General features: G+C 45.0%; 1 protein-coding gene across 1 annotated transcript; it reads right to left on the reverse strand.

Annotated features, from left to right (window-relative positions):
• Window positions 1–534: 534 nt before the first annotated feature.
• On the reverse strand, window positions 535–23,987 carry LOC121577239 (receptor expression-enhancing protein 6-like). The gene is made up of 7 exons (XM_041891000.1): window positions 23,714–23,987; window positions 15,515–15,608; window positions 11,307–11,445; window positions 10,753–10,921; window positions 3,247–3,326; window positions 1,820–1,863; window positions 535–1,421 (listed from the first exon to the last, which is right to left on the reverse strand). Exons 1-6 carry the CDS (start codon window positions 23,844–23,846, stop codon window positions 1,822–1,824), a joined length of 657 nt encoding a protein of 218 aa, XP_041746934.1. The 5' UTR covers window positions 23,847–23,987; the 3' UTR covers window positions 535–1,421; window positions 1,820–1,821.
• Between the last annotated feature and the right edge of the window lie 950 nt (window positions 23,988–24,937).

Consider the following 24,937-nt stretch of genomic DNA (forward strand, 5'->3'; position numbering starts at 1 on the left):
TCAAATGTCCTAAGCAAGCCAGTGATGGTGTTATGGGGTCTCCTAAACTTGCCACTTCTCTGTTGGTAGCTAGCTGAATACTTTCTACGGTGCAATTTCACCAAGCTGTCTTACAAACGTTTAGAACTGTGCATACAACATAACTTCAACAAAATCAATATGCAAAACCAAAACAACTGATTGTGCGGGTGCGTGAACATGAGGTTGTCACGTCATTTGTGTGAGACAGGCACGTCTTTACGCACTTACGTTATATTCTTTGTTAACCTTGTTTACTATGTTTTTAATCGTATGTTTTCATCAATTCAAAAATACATATCTGTTGAATAATACATCAAATTGTATGTACTTATTGCCCACACGCAATTTAGAAGCCGTTTTTCATTGCTGTTGAGGCATTGATGATGACGACCAATAGAGGGCACTCTCCTCTAAAATGCATTGTTCCGTTGCTCCATGCCAAAGAATCTGTGATCATGTTGATGATAAGCAACATAGACAGTAAAAAACACACTGAATAAGAGGACACTTTTATTCATACACAGGTGGTACAACTTTGTGCTTTTGAGAGTACAACATATGTACATGTATAATAATAATAATAATAATAATAATAATAATGGAATGTTAATGAAATAACTTATTGCATAGCTAACTCATAACTACCAAAAGTAGCACTTACTCCGTTTCTCATTCCCTTTAAATGATTGGTTAAATACATTGTACTAGTATTTACCATTGGAAAAATATCTCACTAGGATTCCAAGACCCACTGCATTAAAATCTAACTTACAGTAGAGGTATGTGGCAATTTCCTTTTAATACAGCCTAGATCTGACTAAAATACAACTTTACAAGACAAAAAGAGAGAAACAAAAGACAACAATAAATAAATATTCCATTCAGCACGATGAAGTCTGTGAAAACAAAAACAAAGAAGTCTAAGACTAGAACACTGTGGGCTATTTTTGAAGCGTTGAGCCCACACGCTCCCTCATCGGAGGACAAGGACATTGATTGTAAAGCAAAGACATACAAGTCAAATTCCATTACTCTAATCAGGTGATGAGATGGTCAAAATATCAGACATTGCATTGCATTCAATTGACCAGACACACGGCCACGCGATCACGCGACTGTGAAGTGATTTTCAGCTGCGATGGTTTTGGTCGATATGAAGCAGCAGCATTTTAACTTGGTTATGTTTTTTTCCTGTCCCGTTATCTGTCTGTGTAATGGTATCCCATCTCTGTCAGACTTGTTTCATCGTTTTCCCACCATAGGACATCAAGTATAAGTGGTTCAGCAGTTTGCAAGTCAACATGGAAACCAAAGTCCTTCCGGTGATTCTGGCATGGTTTGGTTTGCTGTCTTCAGTACCATCACAAACATGTCGTGGTTGGATGCCTCTACCTGTGGGTCTGTAAATATAATGAAATACACTTGCTCATAGTTCACTCAAAGTTGCTCATAGTTCACAAAATCTAATTTTGTAAGATACTTTCAAATCCCAAAGGTAGTTTTATGTCGAAAGTAGACCATGCCTATATCTGTATTATACATTTGGAATTGAGGCATAGCTGGGTCTACACAATGATGGCATGGGACATGGACTCATATCCACATCCATGTAAGACAACATTGGAAGTCTGAAAACAACTGACAAACTTTGGATTGAACTATGCCTTTAATAGGTTAGAGCATTTGGTTAATGCAATTAGTAATCTATCTATGCCACCAGATCCAGCCACTGCCGTTGTGGTTGACCAGGTGAATACAGTGAGTGATCCTGTGCACAGTATCACTGTGTGTCACTTACCATTAGTCTACTTTGGGTTCATTGTATATCAACTCATTGATCATCTTATGAACAGACATGGAATAAGACCAGACAAGACAATGAGGAGGAATTATTTTCAAAAGAGCTTTACAACCATGTTATGAAAGGGAAACAAAGCAGTGGGAAGCATAGGTTTAGCATCATTAAAATATTGGCAAATTGGCCGATGGTCGACTACCTCTTTTCACAGCTCAGATAATGCCTGTTGAAGTGGTTCTAGATAAGACCCTGAAGAGGGAATCATGGGAGAAGCTTTAAACCAGACATGTGTTCTTCACAAGCGGGATTTGCTGATTTATATCCTTCTTTTCTTTCTTCAGAAAACAGCCCTCAAATCCAGACCTCACCATCTGGTTGCTGTGCTAAAATCTCTGACAAACCATATTTGAAAGCTTATTTTGTGTTGAGGCTGTGCTTGCTACTGCATTTCCTTCAACAAGGCACTCACAAAACTGAATGTACAATAGACCCATATTCAAGGCTTGCAGAAAGAGAAAAATACTCATGGCAGCATTATCAGTATCCATTGTCCACAGAGGAGAGGGATTAGTTAGTTAGCACCCCCATTAACTTCTGCACGTCTCTACAGAGGAACCGCTCAGGAACGATCACACCAACAACATTTACCAGCCGAAGTGCGCCATACAATGACAAGCACTTTCAATAGTGTTTTGACTTTCAATCCCACCTGGTGTTTTCATCTTCTGTTTTTGACAAATAATAGCAATCAAATGGGATATACAAATTAAGATTTTCTACTGCTATGTTCATTAAGGGATTGACAAGCGACTAGAATGAAGGAGTGGTTTGCATAAGGTTACAATAGAGGGAATAGACAACACATACTAGGGGAAACAAGTGTTCAGGTGGGCCTCTGTGCTTCAGCAAACAAAGGAAAGGAGGGGTGCTCAACAAAAATGACAAAAATCATGAAAAGGGGGCTTACCAAGAAAAACTTCCTAAAGGACTAAGGGCCTATTCTCATTGAAGTGACTTGGAGTGGAGATATTGGGACGATTTTTCAATTTAGATAATATGTACATAAGCTTATCAATTCACATTAGCAATGGGAGTGTCACAAGCCAAGAAAGGGAACCATTGTTCAGGATGAGATCAGTCACCTTTATGCTCATCCTGAACAACGGAGTAAAGTGAGCTAATAATAAATTCATCTCTTGTTGAGTGCTCCAATTCCTTTCTGCCTCGAATTAGTCCTTTTGGAGGTTTTTCTTCGTAAGCTCTTTTCATGATCTAAGCGAAACAACTCACAGGCACATCTAACTTGCAAGCAAACTAATAGTGGGACTATGCTAGCTGAGCTGGAGGGGTGTTAGGGAGTAACTAGGGGCCAAGGAAATAAAGTAATAATGAGTTTGTTACGGAAATAAACCGTTTGTTTTACATACAGGTGAATCTGATGTGCTGGGTAAGACTTTGGCCTCTGATGCTTGTTGTATAGTGTTGTTTTTCACCAGTGTTTGAAGGACTGAGGCCAGACAGGAAAGAGAGAAAGAGACATGCAAACAAAGAGACATAAAGGTTCCTTCAGAAACAAGTGAGCAATCTATGCACATGATATTGCAAAAGCAATTGAAAAATTTTTTATACAAACAATCAAGGCTGAAACACACACACACACACACACGTGCGCACGCACGCACACACAACAGAATAGCTCTGTTTTTACTGAAAATTAAACGGATCGCAATATTTAGGCTAATTAGATTGTTCCGTATACTTTACATTATTCTTACAGTAAGTATGCATTCTTTCAACAGATTACCTCTTATAGCTAGATCTATTTATATCAGCTGACCTGGTTCCTGCCATCCTTTCGTCTACCTGTCATAAGCTGCCGATGACCTCAGCCGACAATGTTAATCCCTGCTAGACCATTTGCCAGTAGCCTACAGCACATTGATTCTATCCTCATTGTTTACACACAGCTCTCTAATAGGATTTATACTGTGGAATACCAAGTTACTTAGGGACTGCAGAGAGAAAATAGCTATGTAGCTAAATATGGTGCAATATATTGGGCAGGCTTTTAAATGCACTGCTAACTGATACAATCCGTTGTCATTAGCATTTCTACATTCTCCAAACATGCTAGCCACGAGTTTCTGGAAGTTGGTTAATAACCAGCTAGCAAATTTTAAAAACAGTTTTGGAAGAAACGACAACACCCTAAACAACTCACAGGCACATCTAACTTGCAAGCAAACTAATAGTGGGACTATGCTAGCTGAGCTGGAGGGGTGTTAGGGAGTAACTAGGGGCCAAGGAAATAAAGTAATAATGAGTTTGTTACGGAAATAAACCGTTTGTTTTACATACAGGTGAATCTGATGTGCTGGGTAAGACTTTGGCCTCTGATGTGTGTGTCAAACATAAGCAGAATAATAATAGCAATAATAATTGGAACAGTGGAGGCTCCTCAGAGGAGGAAGGGGAGGACCATCCTCCTCAGTGAATTTCAGAAAAATATCAATAGTGAAACATTAAAAAAGTTATCATTTTTAGATCAAACTATACAAAATATATTCACGTCACCAAATAATTGATTAAAACACACTGTTTTGCCAAGAAGGTCTACAGAAGCCTCAGCAGCACTCTGTAGGGTAGCACCATGGTGTAGCCGGAGGACAGCTAGCTTGTCTCCTGAGTGGCGCAGTGGTCTAAGGCACTGCATCGCAGTGCTAACTGTGCCACTAGAGATCCTGGTTCGAATCCAGGCTCTGTCGCAGCCGGCCGCGACCGGGAGACTCATGGGCGGCGCACAATTGGCCCGTGCGTCCAGGGTAGGGGAGGGAATGGCCGGCAGGGATGTAGCTCAGTTGATAGAGCATGGAGTTTGCAACGACAGGGTTGTGGGTTCGATTCCCACGGGGGCCAGTATAAAAAATATATATGTATTCACTAACTGTAAGTCGCTCTGGATAAGAGCGTCTGCTAAATGACTAAAATGTAAATGGGTACATTGACTTCAATACAAAACCTAGGAGGCTCATGGTTCTCACCCACTTCCATAGACTTACACAGTAAAAAAACTTCCGGAGGACGTCCTCCAACCTATTAGAGCATGAACTGACATGTTGTCCACCCAATCAAAAGATCAGATAATGAATCTACCACTGAAAGCATAAGCTACAGCTAATATGGTGAGTAGTTGACTCAAACAGAGAGAAAGACAATAGTTGAACAGTTTTTAACAAATTAATTTATTCCAAAATAAGCAGCAGAGAGATGGAGCTAGCTACAATATATTTGGTTGTATTTATTTTTACTTTCACTTTCACTTAGCTAGCAAATGCAGCTAGCTAGTTTAGCCTATTCAAACACCCGGCTCAAACAGAGAGGGATGCTATGTTAGCTAGCTGGCTATGGCTATCCAACACTGGAACTCTTCTAAGTCAAGGTAAGCTTTTGGTTTTATTAATTTATTGCCATCGGGGCCCGCCAGTGTAACTGCTAAACTGTTTTCTGACTGTACACTGTACTGCATGATTGTAGTGGGTTTACTAACGTGATAGTTCTAGTAGTTCTAGTTGACTATGATGCGACAACGATGTAGGCTGTTTGTCGCGATTAGCGGTCATGATATGAAGGTTTGGTTTGGAGAAGGTTTTTTCGCCTGGTCACAGACAGCTGATGTGTCGTGCACTGCGAAGGGAAAAGATGAGAGGAGGAGAGCGCGTAGATAGTTGCGAGAAGGAATTATATATACAACGAGCAAAGTGATCATGCTGTTTTTATGTGGCTGCTATGAAAGTGAACTGCGTGTGATCAAGGGTGTATTCATTCCGCCGATTCTGTTGAAAAATGTTTCTTAAACAGAAGCAAGCGGAACAAAATGGGGATAAACATACCTGAATTTGTCCAATAGAAACGCTCATTTGCAACTGTTGGACTAATGTTTACACCCTAGATTAACTAGATGTGTCACGACTTCCTCCGAGGCTGCCTCCTCTCCTTGTTCGGGCAGGCTTCGGCGTTCGTCGTCACCGGCCTTCTAGCCACTGCCGCTCCTCATCTCATCATTCCATTTGTTTTGTCTTGTTTATTACACAGACCTGGTTCATATCACCTCATCAGTACCTGTATACATGTTCCCTCTGCCCCCTTGTCTTTGTGTGTGATTGTTTATTGTGGAGGAGAGAGAAGCTCGGTGGAGCTCCGTGTAATTTGTATCGGTGGGAATATTCCCTGTGTGCCTTGTATTTTCCAGTGCGCCTGTTTTGCGCACTGGAGTGTTTATACATATTACTGCGTAACTCTGTGGTTCAGAATAAATCCAGTTATTCTGTGATTTACCCTCCTGCGCCTGACTCCTTCAAAATCACCTCATCACAAGATGCAGGCAAGAGTATGCAAGGCGGTGTTGAATGTGTCACTTTCTGTCAACTTGATTACTGAAAATTATCTCGACCTGTGCACCTACGTTGTAAACTTTCATTCATAGGCTAGGTTGTAGCAACCTCATGATGGGTACAGGGTAAATTCGAGGATCATGTAGTAGCCTAACCTATCGAAGTTACATTGAGCTGGGTGAATGGAATATGAATGACAGTCATCCAATATGTCCCGTGTAGCTCAGTTGGTAGAGCATGGCACTTGCAATGCCAGGGTTGTGGGTTCGATTCCCACGGGGAGCCAGTATGAAAAAACAAATTATGCACTCACTAACTGTAAGTCACTCTGGATAAGAGTGTCTGCTAAATGACGTAAATGTAAATGTAATAGAAATAAGGCCATGCTCATAAAAAAAATTATCCTCCCTCATTTTAAAAGGCACCGACCGCCACTGAATTTGAATATTTTCTTTGGGGACACAAATATTAATTTTCACAAAGTCTGCTGCCTCAGTTTTTAAGATTGCAATTGGCATATACTACAGAATGTTATGAAGAGTGATCAGATGAATTGCAATTAATTGCAAAGTCCCTCTTTGCCATGAAAATGAATTTAATCCCATAAAAACATTTCCACTGCATTTCAGCCCTGCCACAAAAGGACCAGCTGACATCATGTCAGTGATTCTCTCGTTAATACAGGTGAGAGTGTCACGCCCTGGCTCTGGGGACTCTTTAATGTTGAGCCAGGGTGTGTAGTGTCTATGTTGTAATTTCTATGTTTGGTTCTAGTTCGTGTTTCTATGTTGGCCAGGGTGGTTCCCAATCAGAGGCAGCTGATTCCCGTTGTCTCTGATTGGGAACCATACTTAGGCAGCCGGTTGGCACTAGTTTATTGTGGGATCTTGTTCTGCATAGGTTTGTGTTGGTGAACCTGTAGACTTCACGTATCGTTTGTTGTTTTGTTATTGGCATAAAGTACTCATTAAAATATGTACGCATATTACGCTGCGCCTTGGTCCGCTTCTTATGACGATCGTGACAGAAGATCCCAACCAAAAGAGGACCAAGCAGCGTGTCCAGGAGCAAACGCCGGAGGTTACGTTAGTAGATGTCCTCCTCGGTTGGGGGAGAATCACGGAGGAGGAGGCCGTCCGTTACCGGAGGGCGATGAATGAAAATGCCCAGGCAGGAGAGGAGAAACGGCGCCAACCGTGCCAACGACGGACACCCGAGAGGCAACCCCAAGAAAATTTGGGGGGGGGGGGCACACGGCGTGGACGACGGGGCAGCAGGAGGCAGCGACAGGGCGTATCTGCAGACTAGGAGAGGAGGCCACCAGGTTACGGGGGCTATTGGTCCAGAGGGAGCAGGAGTTAATTGGTCAGAGGGAGGAGCTACAGGAGGCGTTAAGGGAGAAGGAGAGTGTAGAGGCACGGCGAGAGGAACTGAGTAGGCAGCAGAGGGAGCGGAGGTTTATGAGGAAACCCAGTCCCGCTCCTCGCACCAAGCAAGTGGTGTGTGTCACCAGTCCGGTCCGGCCCGTTCCTGATCCCCGCACTAAGCCAGTGGTGCGTGTTCCCAGTACGGCTCAACCCATTCCTGCTTCCCGCACAAGGCCAGTGGTGTGTGTTCCCAGTATGGTCCGGCCCGTTCCTGCTCCCCGCACTAAGTTAGTGGTGCATGTTCCCAGTACGGCCCGACCCATTCCTTCTCCTCGCACTAAGCCAGTGGTGCGTGTTCCCAGTCCGGCCCGGCCCATTCCTGCTCCCCGCACCAAGCCAGTGGTGCGTATCCACAGTCCGGCCCGGCCCGTTCCGGCTCCCCGCACCAAGCCAATGGTGCGTGTTCCCAGTCCAGCCCGGCCTGTTCCTGCTCCCCGCACCAAGCCAATGGTGCGTGTTCCCAGTCCGGCCCGGCCCGTTCCGGCTCCCCGCACCAAGCCAATGGTGCGTGTTCCCAGTCCAGCCCGGCCCGTCCCTGCTCCCCGCACCAAGCCTATGGTGCGTGTTCCCAGTCCAGCCCGGCCTGTTCCTGCTCCCCGCACCAAGCCAGTGGTGCGCGTCGCCAGCCCGGTCCGGCCTGTTCCTGCTCCCCCCACCAAGCCAGTGGTGCGCGTCGCCAGCCCGGTCCGGCCTGTTCCTGCTCCCCGCACCAAGCCAGTGGTGCGCGTCGCCAGCCCGGTCCGGCCCGTTCCTGCTCCCCGCACCAAGCCAGTGGTGCGCGTCGCCAGCCCGTTCCTGCTCCCCGCACCAAGACAGTGGTGCGCGTCATCAGTCCGGCACGGTCCGTGCCTGTTCCACCGGTGCCTGGTCCGGCACCGGTCAGCTGCTCCACACCGGAGCCAGAGCAATCCGCTCCACCGATGTCCAGTCCAGCTCCGGCCAGCGGGGCCAGACCAGACATGGGGCGCTACGGGGGGGTAGAGAGAGAGTGGCCTCCGAGGCGGAATGCCCACCCAGCCCCTACCCTCTTGTGTTTGGTTGGCACGGTCGCAGTCCGCGCCTTTGGGGGGGGGGTACTGTCACGCCCTGGCTCTGGGGACTCTTATATGTTGAGCCAGGGTGTGGATTTTCTATGTGTTATTTTCTATGTTTTGTTCTAGTTCATGTATTTCTATGTTAGCCAGGGTGGTTCCCAATCAGAGGCAGCTGTTGCTTGTTGTCTCTGATTGGGGACATACTTAGGCAGCCTGTTTGGCACTGTTTTTTGTGGGATCTTGTTCCGGAAGGTTTGTGTTTAACCCAGGACTTCACGTATCGTTTGTTTTGTTGTTTTGGTTCGTGTTGTTGTACATTTAATAAAGTATATACGCCTATCACGCTGCGCCTTGGTCCTCTGTTTATAACGATCGTGACAGAGAGTGTTGATGAGGACAAGGCTGGAGATCACTCTGTCATGCTGATTGAGTTAGAATAACAGACTGGAAGCTTTAAAAGGAGGGTGGTGCTTGAAATCATTGTTCTTCCTCTGTTAACCATGGTTACCTGCAAGGAAACACGTGCCGTCATCATTGCTTTGCACAAAAGGGGCTTCACAGGCAAGGATATTGCTGCTAGTAAAATTGCACCTAAATCAACCATTTATCGGATCATCAAGAACTTCAAGGAGAGAGGTTCAATTGTTGTGAAGAAGGCTTCAGGGCGCCCAAGAAAGTCCTGCAAGTGCCAGGACCGTCTCCTAAAGTTGATTCAGCTGCGGGATCGGGGAACCACCAGTGCAGAACTTGCTCAAAATGGCAGCAGGCAGGTGTGAGTGCATCTGCACGCACAGTGAGGGGAAGACTTTTGGAGGATGGCCTGGTGTCAAGAAGGGCAGAGAGGAAGCCACTTCTCTCCAGGAAAAACATCAGGGACAGACTGATATTCTGCAAAAGGTACAGGGATTGGACTGCTGAGGACTGGGGTAAAGTCATTTTCTCTGATGAATCCCCTTTCCGATTGTTTGAGGCATCCGGAAAAAAGCTTGTCCGGAGAAGACAAGGTGAGCGCTACCATCAGTCCTGTGTCATGCCAACAGTAAAGCATCCTGAGACCATTCATGTGTGGGGTTGCTTCTCAGCCAAGGGAGTGGGCTCACTCACAATTTTGCTTAAGAACACAGCCATGAATAAAGAATCGTACCAACACATCCTCCGAGAGCAACTTCTCCCAACCATCCAAGAACAGTTTGGTGACGAACAATGCCTTTTCCAGCATGATGGAGCACCTTGCCATAAGGCAAAAGTGATAACTAAGTGGCTCGGGGAACAAAACATCGAAATTTTGGGTCCATGGCCAGGAAACTCCCCAGACCTTAATCCCATTGAGAACTTGTGGTCAATCCTCAAGAGGCGGGTGGACAAACAAAAACCACAAATTCTGACAAACTCCAAGCATTGATTATGCAAGAATGGGCTGCCATCAGTCAGGATGTGGCCCAGAAGTTAATTGACAGCATGCCAGGGCGGATTGCAGAGGTCTTGAAAAAGAAGGGTCAACACTGCAAATATTGACTCTTTGCATAAACTTAATGTAATTGTCAATAAAAGTTTTGCACTTATGGAATGTTTGTAATTATACTTCAGTATACCATAGTAACATCTGACAAAAATATCTAAAAACACTGAAGCAGCAAACTTTGTGAAGACCAATACTTGTGTCATTCTCAAAACTTTTTACCACGACTGTACTTTAAAATGACTAAAACCAAATAGAAACTCTAGAAATGATAATGGACCTACATTCATACATTTCTTGACTGTGTCCAGCTTGCTAATAATCACATAAATGAAAGCTAGAGAGTCAGGGAGCATAGACAATTCTGAAAACGATATATAGAGGACACTTTTTTGCCAATTTGGACAGCAAGGAAATATAACACATTTTCAGTACGGCCACCGGACCTTATTAAAGACTGAATACGGCCCCCGGGCAAAATTAGTTTAACACCCCTGGGGAGTCGAAAATGGAAAATAAGCTAATCCTTCAACAGAGTGAAATATCACTTTGAGATGTACATGTGGTGCAATGGGGCTAGGAGCTAGCAGTTTCTGGACTGGGACGCCGGTAGCCTCTGTACCTTCTCTGGTGACGGACTCGGCTGCGTTCATGGCCTTCCAGCTGAGGTCATTGACCATGCTGTCCACAGTGGCCTCGTGCTTGAGGAAGAAGGGTCGCACCAGCCGGTTGTACAGGATCTGAGAGCCATTCCATTTGACGGGGGCCATGCACCACAACAAGAACAGGTACTGGGAAAGAGGGAGGGAAAAACAGGAATATCAGTGACACGTTGAAGGGCAGTACATACTGTAGGAACGACATAAGCAAAGCATGAGTCCTACATGAGCATAATAAACCATGAATACATGTGTTTGACGACAGGTATTTAACAGCATACCCAGAATTTGTTGACAGGAACGTATGAATTGTATGTATAGCTAGCTTATAATGGCTTGTTAATTGCTTATTAATGTGTTATATGCCATATTCCGTAGCCTATAGTGATCTTGAATTAAAGTGTAATTGTAAGGTCAGTGGTTGGTCGCAATGAGTGAGTTGAAGCAGTTTTTGGTTAGAACATAGGGCACACAGATAGTGTCTTTCTGTGTAATATAAATCTGATGCTCTCCTTACCTTGAAAGCATAGTAGAAAGGAAACCAATAAAGGAAGATGTCAGAGAAGAATTCCCCCACACTGAAGATTCCGTAGACCACCCAATAGGTCAGCCATTTTGTGTCATCATCTTTGTTTGTGCCCTCGATGGCTTTGATTCTACATGGAAGAGTGGAAACATTAACCAAGATTACATAAGCCTACTTGAGGCAAGGTACTACATAACATAACATGGCAATACATACACGGTCTGGCTAATAAATAATACTATCAGGCCCTTATACTGTCCTGGGCACAGATTCACAAAACCTTCTTAAGAAGAGATTTCTTCTTAACTGCCATTTTTTACATAACTATATACTTAATAAGAATGTTAAGCAAAGTTGCTATTCCTCAAAAAGGTTATTGGAAATGTTCTTGAGCAATGTCTTATGTTTCTCCATAAGCAAAAAGTTAAGAAGACATTAGATTATTGAAAAAAAGGTTATTGGAAATGTTCTTAATTCCAAGACAGCTAAACCCTTGTCTTAAACTCAGGGCAGTGAGAGATAAAGCTCATGAAAGCAATTGAACATGTTCCTTTATAATAATTCTAGGTAGTTGCTGTAGTGTACATTAGAAGTAGATGTACAGTACCAGTCAAAAGTTTGGACACAACTACTCATTCCAGGGTTTTTATTTATTTTTACTATTTTCTACATTGTAGAATAATAGTGAAGACATCAAAACTATGAAATAACACATATGGAATCATGTAGTAACCAGAAATGTGTTAAACAAATCTAAATATATTTTATAATTGAGATTCTTCAAAGTAGCCACCCTTTGCCTTGATGACAGCTTTGCACACTCCTAGCATTCTCTCAACCAGCTTCATGATGTAGTCACCTGGAATGCACTTCAATTAACAGGTGTGCCTTCTTAAAAGTTAATTTGTGGAATTCCTTTCCTTCTTAATGCATTTGAGCCAATCAGTTGTGTTGTGACAAGGTAGGGGTGGTATACAGAAGATAGCCCTATTTGGTAAAAGACCAAGTCCATATTATGGCAAGAACAGCTCAAATAAGCAAAGAGAAACGACAATCCATCATTATTTTAAGACATGAAGGTCAGTCAATACGGAAAATTTCAAGAACATTGAAAGACGCAAAAACCATCAAGCGTTCTCCCGAGTAACGCAGTGGTCTAAGGCACTGCATCGCAGTGCTAGCTGTGCCACTAGAGATCCTGGTTCGAATCCAGGCTCTGTCGTAGCCGGCCGCGACCGGGAGACCCATGGGGCGGCAATTGGCCCAGCGTCGTCCAGGGTAGGGGAGGGAATGGCCGGCAGGGATGTAGCTCAGTTGGTAGAGCATGGCGTTTGCAATGCCAGGGTTGTGGGTTCGTTTCCCATGGGGGGCCAGTATGAAACAAAAAATATAATAATAATAATGTATGCACTCACTAACTGTAAGTCGCTCTGGATAAGAGCGTCTGCTAAATGACTAAAATGTCAATGTAAGCGCTATGATGAAACTGGCTCTCATGAGGACCACCACAGGAAAGGAAGACCCAGAGTTACCTCTGCTGCAGAGGACAAGTTCATTAGAGTTAACTGCACCTCAGATTGCAGCCCAAATAAATGCTTCACAGAGTTCAAGTAACAGACAAATCTCAACATCAACTGTTCAGAGGAGACTGCGTGAATCAGGCCTTCATGGTCGAATTGCTGCAAAGAAACCACTACTAAAGGACACCAATAAGAACAATAGACCTGCTTGGGCCAAGAAACACATGCAATAGACATTAGACCGGTGGAAATCTGTCCTTTGGTCTGATGAGACCAAATTTGAGATTTTTGGTTCCAACCGCCATGTCTTTATGAGACGCAGATTAGTTGAACGGATGATCTCTGCATGTGTGGTTCCCACCGTGAACCATGGAGGAGGAGGTTTGATGGTGTGGGGGTGTTTTGCTGGTGACACTGTCAGAGATATATTTAGAATTCAAGGCACACTTAACAAGCATCGCTACCACAGCATTCTGCAGCGATACGCCATCCCATCTGGTTTGCGCTTACTGGGACTATCATTTGTTTTTCAACAGGACAATGACCCAAAACACACCTCCAGGCTGTGTAAGGGCTATTTGACCAAGAAGGCGCGTGATGGAGTGCTGCATCAGATGACCTTGCCTCCACAATCACCCGACCTCAACCCAATTGAGATGGTTTGGGAAGAGTTGGACCGCAGCGTGAAGGAAAAGCAGCCAACAAGTGCTCAGCATATGTGGGAACTCCTTCAAGACTGTTGGATAAGCATTCCTCATGAATCTAGTTGACAGAATGCCAAGAGTGTGCAAAGCTGTCATCAAGGCAAAGGGTGGCTACTTTGAAGAATCTCAAATATAAAATATATTCTGATTTGTTTAACACTTTTTTGGTTACTACATGATTCCATATGTGTTATTTCATAGTTTTGATTACTTCACTATTATTCTACTACAGTGGGGAAAAAAAGTATTTAGTCAGCCACCAATTGTGCAAGTTCTCCCACTTAAAAAGATGAGAGAGGCCTGTAATTTTTATCATAGGTACACGTCAACTATGACAGACAAAATGAGGGGAAAAAATCCAGAAAATCACATTGTAGGATTTTTAATGAATTTATTTGCAAATTATGGTGGAAAATAAGTATTTGGTCACCTACAAACAAGCAAGATTTCTGGCTCTCACAGACCTGTAACTTCTTCTTTAAGAGGCTCCTCTGTCCTCCACTCATTACCTGTATTAATGGCACCTGTTTGAACTTGTTATCAGTATAAAAGACACCTGTCCACAACCTCAAACAGTCACACTCCAAACTCCACTATGACCAAGACCAAAGAGCTGTCAAAGGATGCCAGAAACAAAATTGTAGACCTGCACCAGGCTGGGAAGACTGAATCTGCAATAGGTAAGCAGCTTGGTTTGAAGAAATCAACTGTGGGAGCAATTATTAGGAAATGGAAGACATACAAGACCACTGATAATCTTCTCGATCTGGGGCTCCACGCAAGATCTGACCCCGTGGGGTCAAAATGATCACTAGAACGGTGAGCAAAAATCCCAGAACCACACGGGGGGACCTAGTGAATGACCTGCAGAGAGCTGGAACCAAAGTAACAAAGCCTATCATCAGTAACACACTACGCCGCCAGGGACTCAAATCCTGCAGTGCCAGACGTGTCCCCCTGCTTAAGCCAGTACATGTCCAGGCCCGTCTGAAGTTTGCTAGAGTGCATTTGGATGATCCAGAAGAGGATTGGGAGAATGTCATATGGTCAGATGAAACCAAAATATAACTTTTTGGTAAAAACTCAACTCGTCGTGTTTGGAGGACAAATAATTCTGAGTTGCATCCAAAGAACACCATACCTACTGTGAAGCATGGGGGTGGAAACATCATGCTTTGGGGCTGTTTTTCTGCAAAGGGACCAGGACGACTGATCCGTGTAAAGGAAAGAATGAATGGGGCCATGTATCGTGAGATTTTGAGTGAAAACCTCCTTCCATCAGCAAGGGCATTGAAGATTAAACGTGGCTGGGTCTTTCAGCATGACAATGATCCCAAACACACCGCCCGGGCAACGAAGGAGTGGCTTCGTAAGAAGCATTTCAAGGTCCTGGAGTGGCCTAGCCAGTCTCCAGATCTCAACCCCATAGAAAATCTTTGGAGGGAGTTGAAAGTCTGTGTTGCCCAGCGACAGCCCCAAAACATCACTGCTCTAGAGGAGATCTGCATGGAGGAATGGGCCAAAATACCAGCAACAGTGTGTGAAAACCTTGTGACGACTTACAGAAAACGTTTGACCTGTGTCATTGCCAACAAAGGGTATATAACAAAGTATTGAGAAACTTTTGTTATTGACCAAATACTTATTTTCCACCATAATTTGCAAATAAATTCATTAAAAATCCTACAATGTGATTTTCTGGATTTTTTTCCTCATCTTGTCTGCCATAGTTGACGTGTACCTATGATGAAAATTACAGGCCTCTCTCATCTTTTTAAGTGGGAGAACTTGCACAATTTGTGGCTGACTAAATACCTTTTTCCCCCACTGTATGTAGAAAATAGTAAAAATAAAGAAAAACCCTTGAATGAGTAGGTGTGTCCAAACTTTTGACTGGTACTAAACATAAAGACATACAGTTTTAAGTTAATGCAAAATACATTTAACATTAAAGCTAGTTTTCTACTGTACTTACGAGTAATAAGCAGGATACACAAAACCAATCATGTTACAGAGGAGGGAGGCGCCATAGCCGTATATCAAATACAGTCCTGTCAGAGACACTGCACCTGTCGAGAACAGAAAAGACATGACGAGAGGTCAAACTTTATACTGCACAAATATCCTAATCAAGCATTGCACTGCTATTCAGTGGTGTAAAATACTTCAGTACAAATACTTTAAAGTACTACTTAAGTTGTTTTTTGGGGTATCTGTGTCACGACCGTCTGAAGGAGGAGACCAATGCGCAGCGTTGCGAGTGAACATGATGATTTTATTAACTTAAAGCAACCACGAAGAAAACAACAAATGACGATCCGTGAAGTTCTATACTGAATACTACTAACAGCAACAAAGAAACATTACCCACCACACAAAGTGAACTCACACAGTATAAATATGGCTCCCAATCAGAGATAACGAGCCGACAGCTGACACTCGTTACCTCCGATTGGGAGTCATACGACTAATCAAGAACAATTAACCAAACATAGAAAATGCACAACCAGAAATCCCCAACATAGAAATACACCCAAACAATGAAACTAAACAACCCTGGCTCAAATATCAAGGTCCGTGGAGCCAGAGTGTCACATTACCCCCCTAAAGGTGCGACCTCCGGGCGCACCAGCACAGTCTCGGGGAGGGTCTGGGTGGGCGTCTGTCCCTGGTGGCGGCTCTGGCCCAGGTCGTGGTCCCCACCCCACCTTAGTCACTATCCGCTTCCGTATTCCCTTCCTCATGACCACCCCCAACTAAACCCCACTGGATTAAGGGCGGCACCGGACTACGGGGCAGTACCGGACTGGGGCAGTACCTGACTAGATGGCGGATCCTGGCTGGCTGGCTCTGGCGGATCCTGGCGGGGGACGGCTCCTGGCGGATCCTGGCGGGACGGCTCTGGCGGATCCTGGCGGGACGGCTCTGGCGGATCCAGGCTGGACGGCTCTGGCGGATCCTGGCTGGCGGCTCTGGCGGATCCTGGCTGGACGGCTCTGGCGGATCCTGGCTGGGCGGCTCTGGCGGATCCTGGCTGGGACGGCTCTGGCGGATCCTGGCTGGACGGCTCTGGCGGATCCTGGCTGGGACGGCTCTGGCGGATCCTGGCTGGACGGCTCTGGCGGATCCTGGCTAGACGGTTCTGGCGGATCCTGGCTGGACAGCTCTGGCGGATCCTGGCTGGACGGCTCTGGCGGATCCTGGCAGGACGGCTCTAGCGGATCCTGGCTGGCTGACGGATCTGGCGGATCCTGGCGGGCTGACGGATCTGGCTGCTCATGGCTGGCTGACGGATCTGGCTGCTCGTGGCTGGCTGACGGATCTGGCTGCTCATGGCTGGCTGACGGATCTGGCTGCTCATGGCTGGCTGACGGGTCTGGCTGCTCGTGGCTGGCTGACGGGTCTGGCTGCTCGTGGCTGGCTGACGGATCTGGTTGCTCGCGGCTGGCTGACGGATCTGGCTGCTCATGGCTGGCTGACGGATCTGGCTGCTCATGGCTGGCTGACGGATCTGGCTGCTCATGGCTGGCTGACGGATCTGGCTGCTCATGAGCTGGCTGACCGGATCTGGCTGCTCGCGGCTGGCTGACGGGTCTGGCTGCTCATGGCTGGCGGAAGGCTCTGGCTGATCCTGTCTGGCGGAAGGCTCTGGCTGATCCGGTCTGACGGAAGGCTCTGGCTGCTCCTGTCTGGCGGAAGGCTCTGGCTGCTCCTGTCTGGCGGAAGGCTCTGGCTGCTCCTGTCTGGCGGAAGGCTCTGGCTGATCCTGTCTAGCGGAAGGCTCTGGCTGATCCTGTCTGGCGGAAGGCTCTGGCTGATCCTGTCTGGCGGAGAGCTCTAGCGGCTCCCGGTCTGGCGGACGGCTCTGAAGGCTCATGGCAGACGGGCGGCTTTGCAGGCTCAGTACAGACGGGCAGTTCAGACGGCGTTGGGCAGACGGGCAGTTCAGACGGCGTTGGGCAGCCGGGCAGTTCAGGCGTCGTTGGGCAGACGGGCAGTTCAGACGGCGTTGGGCAGACGGGCAGTTCAGACGGCGTTGGGCAGACGGGCAGTTCAGGCGCCGTTGGGCAGACGGCCAGTTCAGGCCGGCTGGCGACGCACATCGTGGACCTGGTGCGTGGAGTAGGAACAGGCCGGACCGTACCGGGAACACCCACCACTGGCCTTAACTGGGGATCAAGAACGGACCGGACCAGACTGGGAACACACTTCAGTCTCTCATGCCGTGCCACAACAACTTCCCTCCCTCTACTCGCCAATGGCTCCCGTAATCCGATAGCCTTCTCTCCTTTTCTCCCTGTGGCAGCCTCCTGCTGCCCAGGCGCCAAGCTCATGTGCCCCCCAAAAAATTTTTGGGGAGTAACCACGGCTTCCAGCCTCGACTCCGCGCTTCCTCTTCATACCACCTCCTCTCGGCTGCAGCTGCCTCAGCTCTTCACGAGGGCGGTGATATTCCTCCTCAGACCACCTCCTCTCGGCTGCAGCTGCCTCCAGCTCTTCACGAGGGCGATGATGTTCCTCCGGTTGTGCCCAAGGACCCTTTCCAGCCCGAATCTCCTCCCATGTCCAAAAGTCCTTAGGAGGCATCCATAACTCCTGTGTCCAGACCCCTTGCTCCTGGACGCGCTGCTTGGTCCTTTTTGGTGGGTTATTCTGTCACGACCGTCTGAAGGAGGAGACCAATGCGCAGCGTTGCGAGTGAACATGATGATTTTATTAACTTAAAGCAACCACGAAGAAAACAACAAATGACGATCCGTGAAGTTCTATACTGAATACTACTAACAGCAACAAAGAAACATTACCCACCACACAAAGTGAACTCACACAGTATAAATATGGCTCCCAATCAGAGATAACGAGCCGACAGCTGACACTCGTTACCTCCGATTGGGAGTCATACGACTAATCAAGAACAATTAACCAAACATAGAAAATGCACAACCAGAAATCCCCCAACATAGAAATACACCCAAACAATGAAACTAAACAACCCTGGCTCAAATATCAAGGTCCGTGGAGCCAGAGTGTCACAATCTGTATTTTACTATTTATATTTTTGCCAACTTTTACTTTTACTTCACTACATTCCTAAAGAAAATAATGTACTTTATACTCCATACATTTTCCCTGACACACAAAAGTACTTGTTACATTTTGAATGCTTAGCAGGACAGGAAAATGGTCCAATTCACACACTTATCAAGAGAACATCCCTGGTCATCCCTACTGCCTCTGATCTGGCGGATTCACTAAACACAAATGCTTCATTTGTAAATTATGTCTGAGTGTTGGTGTGTGCCCCTGGCTATCTGTCAATTAAAATTAAAATTAAAATTGTGTGCCCTCTGGTTTGCTTAATATAAGGAATTTGAAATGGTTTCTACTTTCACTTTTACTTTTGATACTTAAGTACATTTTAACAATTCCATTTACTTTTGATACTTAAGTATATTTAAAACCAAATACTTTTTGACTTTTACTCAAGTAATATTTTACTGGGTGACTTTCACTTTTACTTGAGTCATTTTCTATTAAGGTATCTTTACTTTTACTCAAGTATGACAATTGAGTCCTTTTTCCACCACTGCTGCTACTTCATGAGAATGTAAGTACTCTAACTGAAATGATGAGAAGAGTCTCAAAAGCTGTTATTGACTCATGGTAAATGATTTACAGAACTGTAGAATGCCATGCAAAATGCATAGCTGTCTTGATAGCAATGCATAACTGACACATACATACATCGGCCTACTCTCATATTTAGGTCTACAGGAGGCTACAGTTGTTTTTGCAACCTGGTGTCAGAGCATTTCATATTATTCTGTACGTAAATGAGCCATACCACATTAAGTATGATATATTATGTTTCGTATGGTATGTATTAATTTGTGGATGTCCATCACCCATTTCGTTTGATTTGTTACCAATTACAATTCGTATTATACAGTGCATTTGGAAAGTATTCAAACCCCTTCACTTTTCCCACATTTTCTTACGTTACAGCCTTATTCTAAAATGGATTAAATAAATAAAAAATCCTCATCAATCTACACATAATACCCCATAATGACAAAGTGAAAAACGGTTTTTAGACATTTTTGCACATTTATTAAAAATAAAAAACAGAAATACCTTATTTACGTACAGTGGGGAAAAAAAGTATATAGTCAGCCACAAATTGTGCAAGTTCTCCCACTTAAAAAGATGAGAGAGGCCTGTAATTTTCATCATAGGTACACGTCAACTATGACAGACAAAATGAGGAAAAAAATCCAGACAATCACATTGTAGGATTTTTTATGATTTTATTCGCAAATTATGGTGGAAAATAAGTATTTGGTCAATAACAAAAGTTTCTCAATACTTTGTTTTATACACTTTGTTGGCAATGACACAGGTCAAACGTTTTCTGTAAGTCTTCACAAGGTTTTCACACACTGTTGCTGGTATTTTGGCCCATTCCTCCATGCAGATCTCCTCTAGAGCAGTGATGTTTTGGGGCTGTCGCTGGGCAACACGGACTTTCAACTCCCTCCAAAGATTTTCTATGGGGTTGAGATCTGGAGACTGGCTAGGCCACTCCAGGACCTTGAAATGCTTCTACGAAGCCACTCCTTCGTTGCCCGGGCGGTGTGTTTGGGATCATTGTCATGCTGAAAGACCCAGTCACATTTCATCTTCAATGCCCTTGCTGATGGAAGGAGGTTTTCACTCAAAATCTCACGATACATGGCCCCATTCATTCTTTCCTTTACACGAATCAGTCGTCCTGGTCCCTTTGCAGAAAAACAGCCCCAAAGCATGATGTTTCCACCCCCATGCTTCACAGTAGGCATGGTGTTCTTTGGATGCAACTCATCATTCTTTGTCCTCCAAACACGACGAGTTGAGTTTTTACCAAAAATTTATATTTTGGTTTCATCTGACCATATGACATTCTCCTAATCCTCTTCTGGATCATCCAAATGCACTTTAGCAAACTTCAGACGGGCCTGGACATGTACTGGCTTAAGCAGGGGGACACGTCTGGCACTGCAGGATTTGAGTCCCTGGCGGCGTAGTGTGTTACTGATGGTAGGCTTTGTTACTTTGGTCCCAGCTCTCTGCAGGTCATTCACTAGGTCCCCCCGTGTGGTTCTGGGATTTTTGCTCACCTTTCTTGTGATCGTTTTGACCCCACGGGGTGAGATCTTGCGTGGATTCCCAGATCGAGGGAGATTATCAGTGGTCTTGTATGTCTTCCATTTCCTAATAATTGCTCCCACAGTTGATTTCTTCAAACCAAGCTGCTTACCTATTGCAGATTCAGTCTTCCCAGCCTGGTGCAGGTCTACAATTTTGTTTCTGGTGTCCTTTGACAGCTCTTTGGTCTTGGCCATAGTGGAGTTTGGAGTGTGACTGTTTGAGGTTGTGGACAGGTGTCTTTTATACTGATAACAAGTTCAAACAGGTGCCATTAATACAGGTAACAAGTGGAGGACAGAGGAGCCTCTTAAAGAAGAAGTTACAGGTCTGTGAGAGCCAGAAATCTTGCTTGTTTGTAGGTGACCAAATACATATTTTCCACCATAATTTGCAAATAAATTCATTAAAAATCCTACAATGGGATTTTCTGGATTTTTTTTTCTCAATTCGTCTGTCATAGTTGACGTGTACCTATGATGAAAATTACAGGCCTCTCTCATCTTTTTAAGTGGGAGAACTTGCACAATTGGTGGCTGACTAAATACTTTTTTCCCCCACTGTAAGTATTCAGACCAATGCTATGAGACTTGAAATTGAGCTCGGGTGAATCCTGTTTCCATTGATCATCCTTGAGATGTTTCTACAACTTGATTGGAGTCCACCTGTGGTAAATTCAATTGATTGGACATGATTTGGAAAGGCACACACCTGTCTATATAAGGTCCCATAGTTGACAGTGCATGTCAGAGCAAATACCAAGCCATGAGGTTGAAGGAATTGTCCGTAGAGCTTCGAGACAGGATTGTGTCGAGGCACAGATCTGGGGAAGGGTACCAAAAAATGTCTACAGCATTGAAGGTTCCCAAGAACACAGTGGCCTCCATCATTCTTAAATGGAAGAAATTTGGAACCACCATGACTCTTCCTAGAACTGGCCGCTCGGCCAAACTGAGCAATTGGGGGAGAAGGGCCTTGGTCAGGGAGGTGACCAAGAACCCGATGGTCACTTTGACAGAGCTCCAGAGTTCCTCTGTGGAGATGGGAGAACCTTCCATCTCTGCAGCACTCCACCAATCAGGCCTTTATGGTAGAGTGGCCAGACGCAAAAGGCACATGACAGCACGCTTGGAGTTTGCCAAAAGGCACTTTAAGGACTCTCAGACCATGAGAAATACCATCCCTACGGTGAAGCATGGTGGTGGCAGCATCATGTTGTGGGGATGTTTTTCAGCGGCAGGGACTGGGAGACTAGTCAGGATTGAGGGAAAGATGAACGGAGCAAAGTACAGATCCTTGATGAAAACCTGCTCCAGAGTGCTCAGGACCTTAGACTGGGGCGAAGGTTCACCTTCCAACAGGACAACGACCCTAAGCACACAGCCAAGACAACGTAGGAGTGGCTTCGGGACAAGTCTCTGAATGTCCTTGAGTGTCCCAGCCAGAGCCCAGCCAGAGCCCGGACTTGAACCCGATCAAACATCTCTGGAGAGACCTGAAAATAGCTGTGCAGCGACGCTCCCCATCCAACCTGACAGAGCTTGAGAGGATCTGCAGAGAAGAATGGGAGAAACTCCCCAAACACAGGTGTGCCAGGCTTGTAGCGTCATCCCCAAGAAGACTCAAGTCTGTAATCGCTGCCAAAGGTGCTTCAACAAAGTACTGAGTAAACGGTATGAATACTTATGTAAATAGGATATTTCCGTTTTTTATTTTTAATACATTTGCTAACATTTCTAAAAAAAACATACGTAACAAATCATACTAAATGTAGTGTCTCGGATTTACGTACAGAATAATACGAAATTCTCTGAGACCAGGTTGTAACTGTGGCTTTGTTGATGCCTTGTTCATCTCTACACCCAGAGCCAACTCTCGCTTGCATGCTGGCAACTATTCCTTGTTGAATAAAACAGTATCAAGAAGAAGTATATGGGTGCCACAGGAGTAGCAAATGGAATGGAAACCATGTGTTTGATGTATTTGTTACCATCCCGGCTATTGCGCTCCAGTCATTACCACGAGCCTGTTCTCCCCCATTACTGAGCCACCAACCTCCTGTGATGGGTGCCATTGGGCACCAGGCACGGGTAACTAGGCCTACATCATCACAACTGAACTCATGGCACAAGGGCACATGGCTCAGTATGGTGGCGCTGTCCAGGGCTAATACCAACATGTGACATGGATCAGTATCAGTGGAGGCTGGTGGGAGGAGCTATAGGAGGACGTGCTCATTGTAATGGCTGGAATGGAATTATTGGAACAGTATCATACACATCAAAGATATGAAAACCACATGTTTGACTCCATTACATATATCCCATTCCAGCCATTACAATGAGCCCATCCTCCTATAGTTCCTCCCAACAGCCTCCACTGAGCAGTATCAGTACCACCCACTGGCATGAATACACTCCTGTCCCATGCCTTGCCTACCTCCTCTGGAGGCTGACAATGACACGTTAGACATAATGGACAGTCTGAAACTACCAAGACATGGCATGGTTTTGGCACTGTGGTTGGATTTCTGACAGTGTCTCTGAAGTAAATTAGGTTGTTTTTGTTTACATAGTAATAGCAGTAGCATTGTATATTAAAATACTGCACTATTAAAATATTGCTAATCCTAAATATGTCATAAAAAATAATATTATTAAGTAGGTCGATTTATTTCATGTTACAGTGGTAGAGTTTCCCCTGATGAGAGAGTGTAAGAAACACGCCTGTTGGTCAGTACCAAACTGTGGGCCACAGCCTATTCTTGCTTATAGGCCTACCATTTGGCTGCCTGTAGTTGGTGTTCACAGCCAGGATTAACCGACATGTGTTGTGCATTCAACGAACATAGGTTTACAATGCAATTCAGCCTACTCAGGTTGCCATCATAAACATAATTAGACATCATATTTCGATTTAGGTATCCGGGTATCATCTATTCATGCACATCAAATGTGTCCTCCTAATAGGCTACAAAGAAATGACATACCTACGACAATACATTTTTTCTTGATCCCCGTTTTCTCCTCCAGTTTCCCAAGAAAATCTGTCATAATGTTTTTCTCATTTAGAAATGTATCTGCGCGATCTCGAAGTTTATCAAGTAGTTCTGAGATTCCCATGGTGATGGGTTACACGTTTCGGAGTTTCTTAAGGGTAAATTATAATAATAAACATGTAAATGATAGAATAAAAAAAAATCCCTGTGGAGATCTGAGTCCCGTGCAGTTCAAATCCGCTGACGGGACATGTTTCGGCTCCTCAATCCGCTTTGCTGGAGAGTCCTTGGGTGAGTCATTTTGCGGTGGAGAGGGAACGGTGAAGGATCACGTCTGGCTAGAAGGAACCCAAAAGGAATAGGATACAGGTTATAATTCTGTGAAGTTGTACAGTGCCCAATTCCAACAGGTGTATCCGCTACACTGTATTCATTTCAGCAGATAAACAGCCTGTAATTATATGGGTGTGTGCCTATAATTTGTCTCTATTTTACATTTTAGTCATTTAGCAGACGCTCTTATCCAGAGCGACTTACAGTTAGTGAGTGCATACATTTTCATACTTTTTTCATACTGGCCCCCCGTGGGAAACGAACCCACAACCCTGGCGTTGCAAGCGCCATGCTCTACCAACTGAGCTACATGGGCCCGTGTTATTCTAATGGGAATCATATTTGTTGGTGTGTGGAATGTATTATGTTACCCAGCAGGTGTCAGTGTATGCATTCATAGTGAGCCCTCCGCTGGCTGGCCCTCCAAGACTAGAATGAAGTTGCCCCTAGACAATGACCTAAGGTCAGTTTTGCGTTTTCACACTAATGGTGAAGTTTAGTCCTTTGGGAAGGTAAGCTGATCCTGCATATGTGCCATGGGGCATCTTTAAAGCTAGAATCCTTAGTTCAGGGGTGTCAAACTCAGTCCACGGAGGGCCGAGTGTCTGCGGGATTTAGTTTTTTCCTTTCAATTAAGACCTAGATAACCAAGTGAAGGGAGTTCAAGGGTGGAGAGAAAACCCTCCATGGAATGAGTTTGACGCCTGTGCCTTAGTTGATACATCCATTTTTTACTTATAAATTAATGCATTGGTTCTTGAAAAGTATTATAAATGCCCAATGAGCTTAGTTCAACTGTCATACTCCATCAGAACCCAAAATATAAGCTTATTATACTCCAATGTTGGTAAACAAAGTAAATGTAAACAAACACCTTATAGC

Source organism: Coregonus clupeaformis, chromosome 11, assembly GCF_020615455.1.
Source record: "Coregonus clupeaformis isolate EN_2021a chromosome 11, ASM2061545v1, whole genome shotgun sequence".
NCBI lineage: Eukaryota > Metazoa > Chordata > Actinopteri > Salmoniformes > Salmonidae > Coregonus > Coregonus clupeaformis.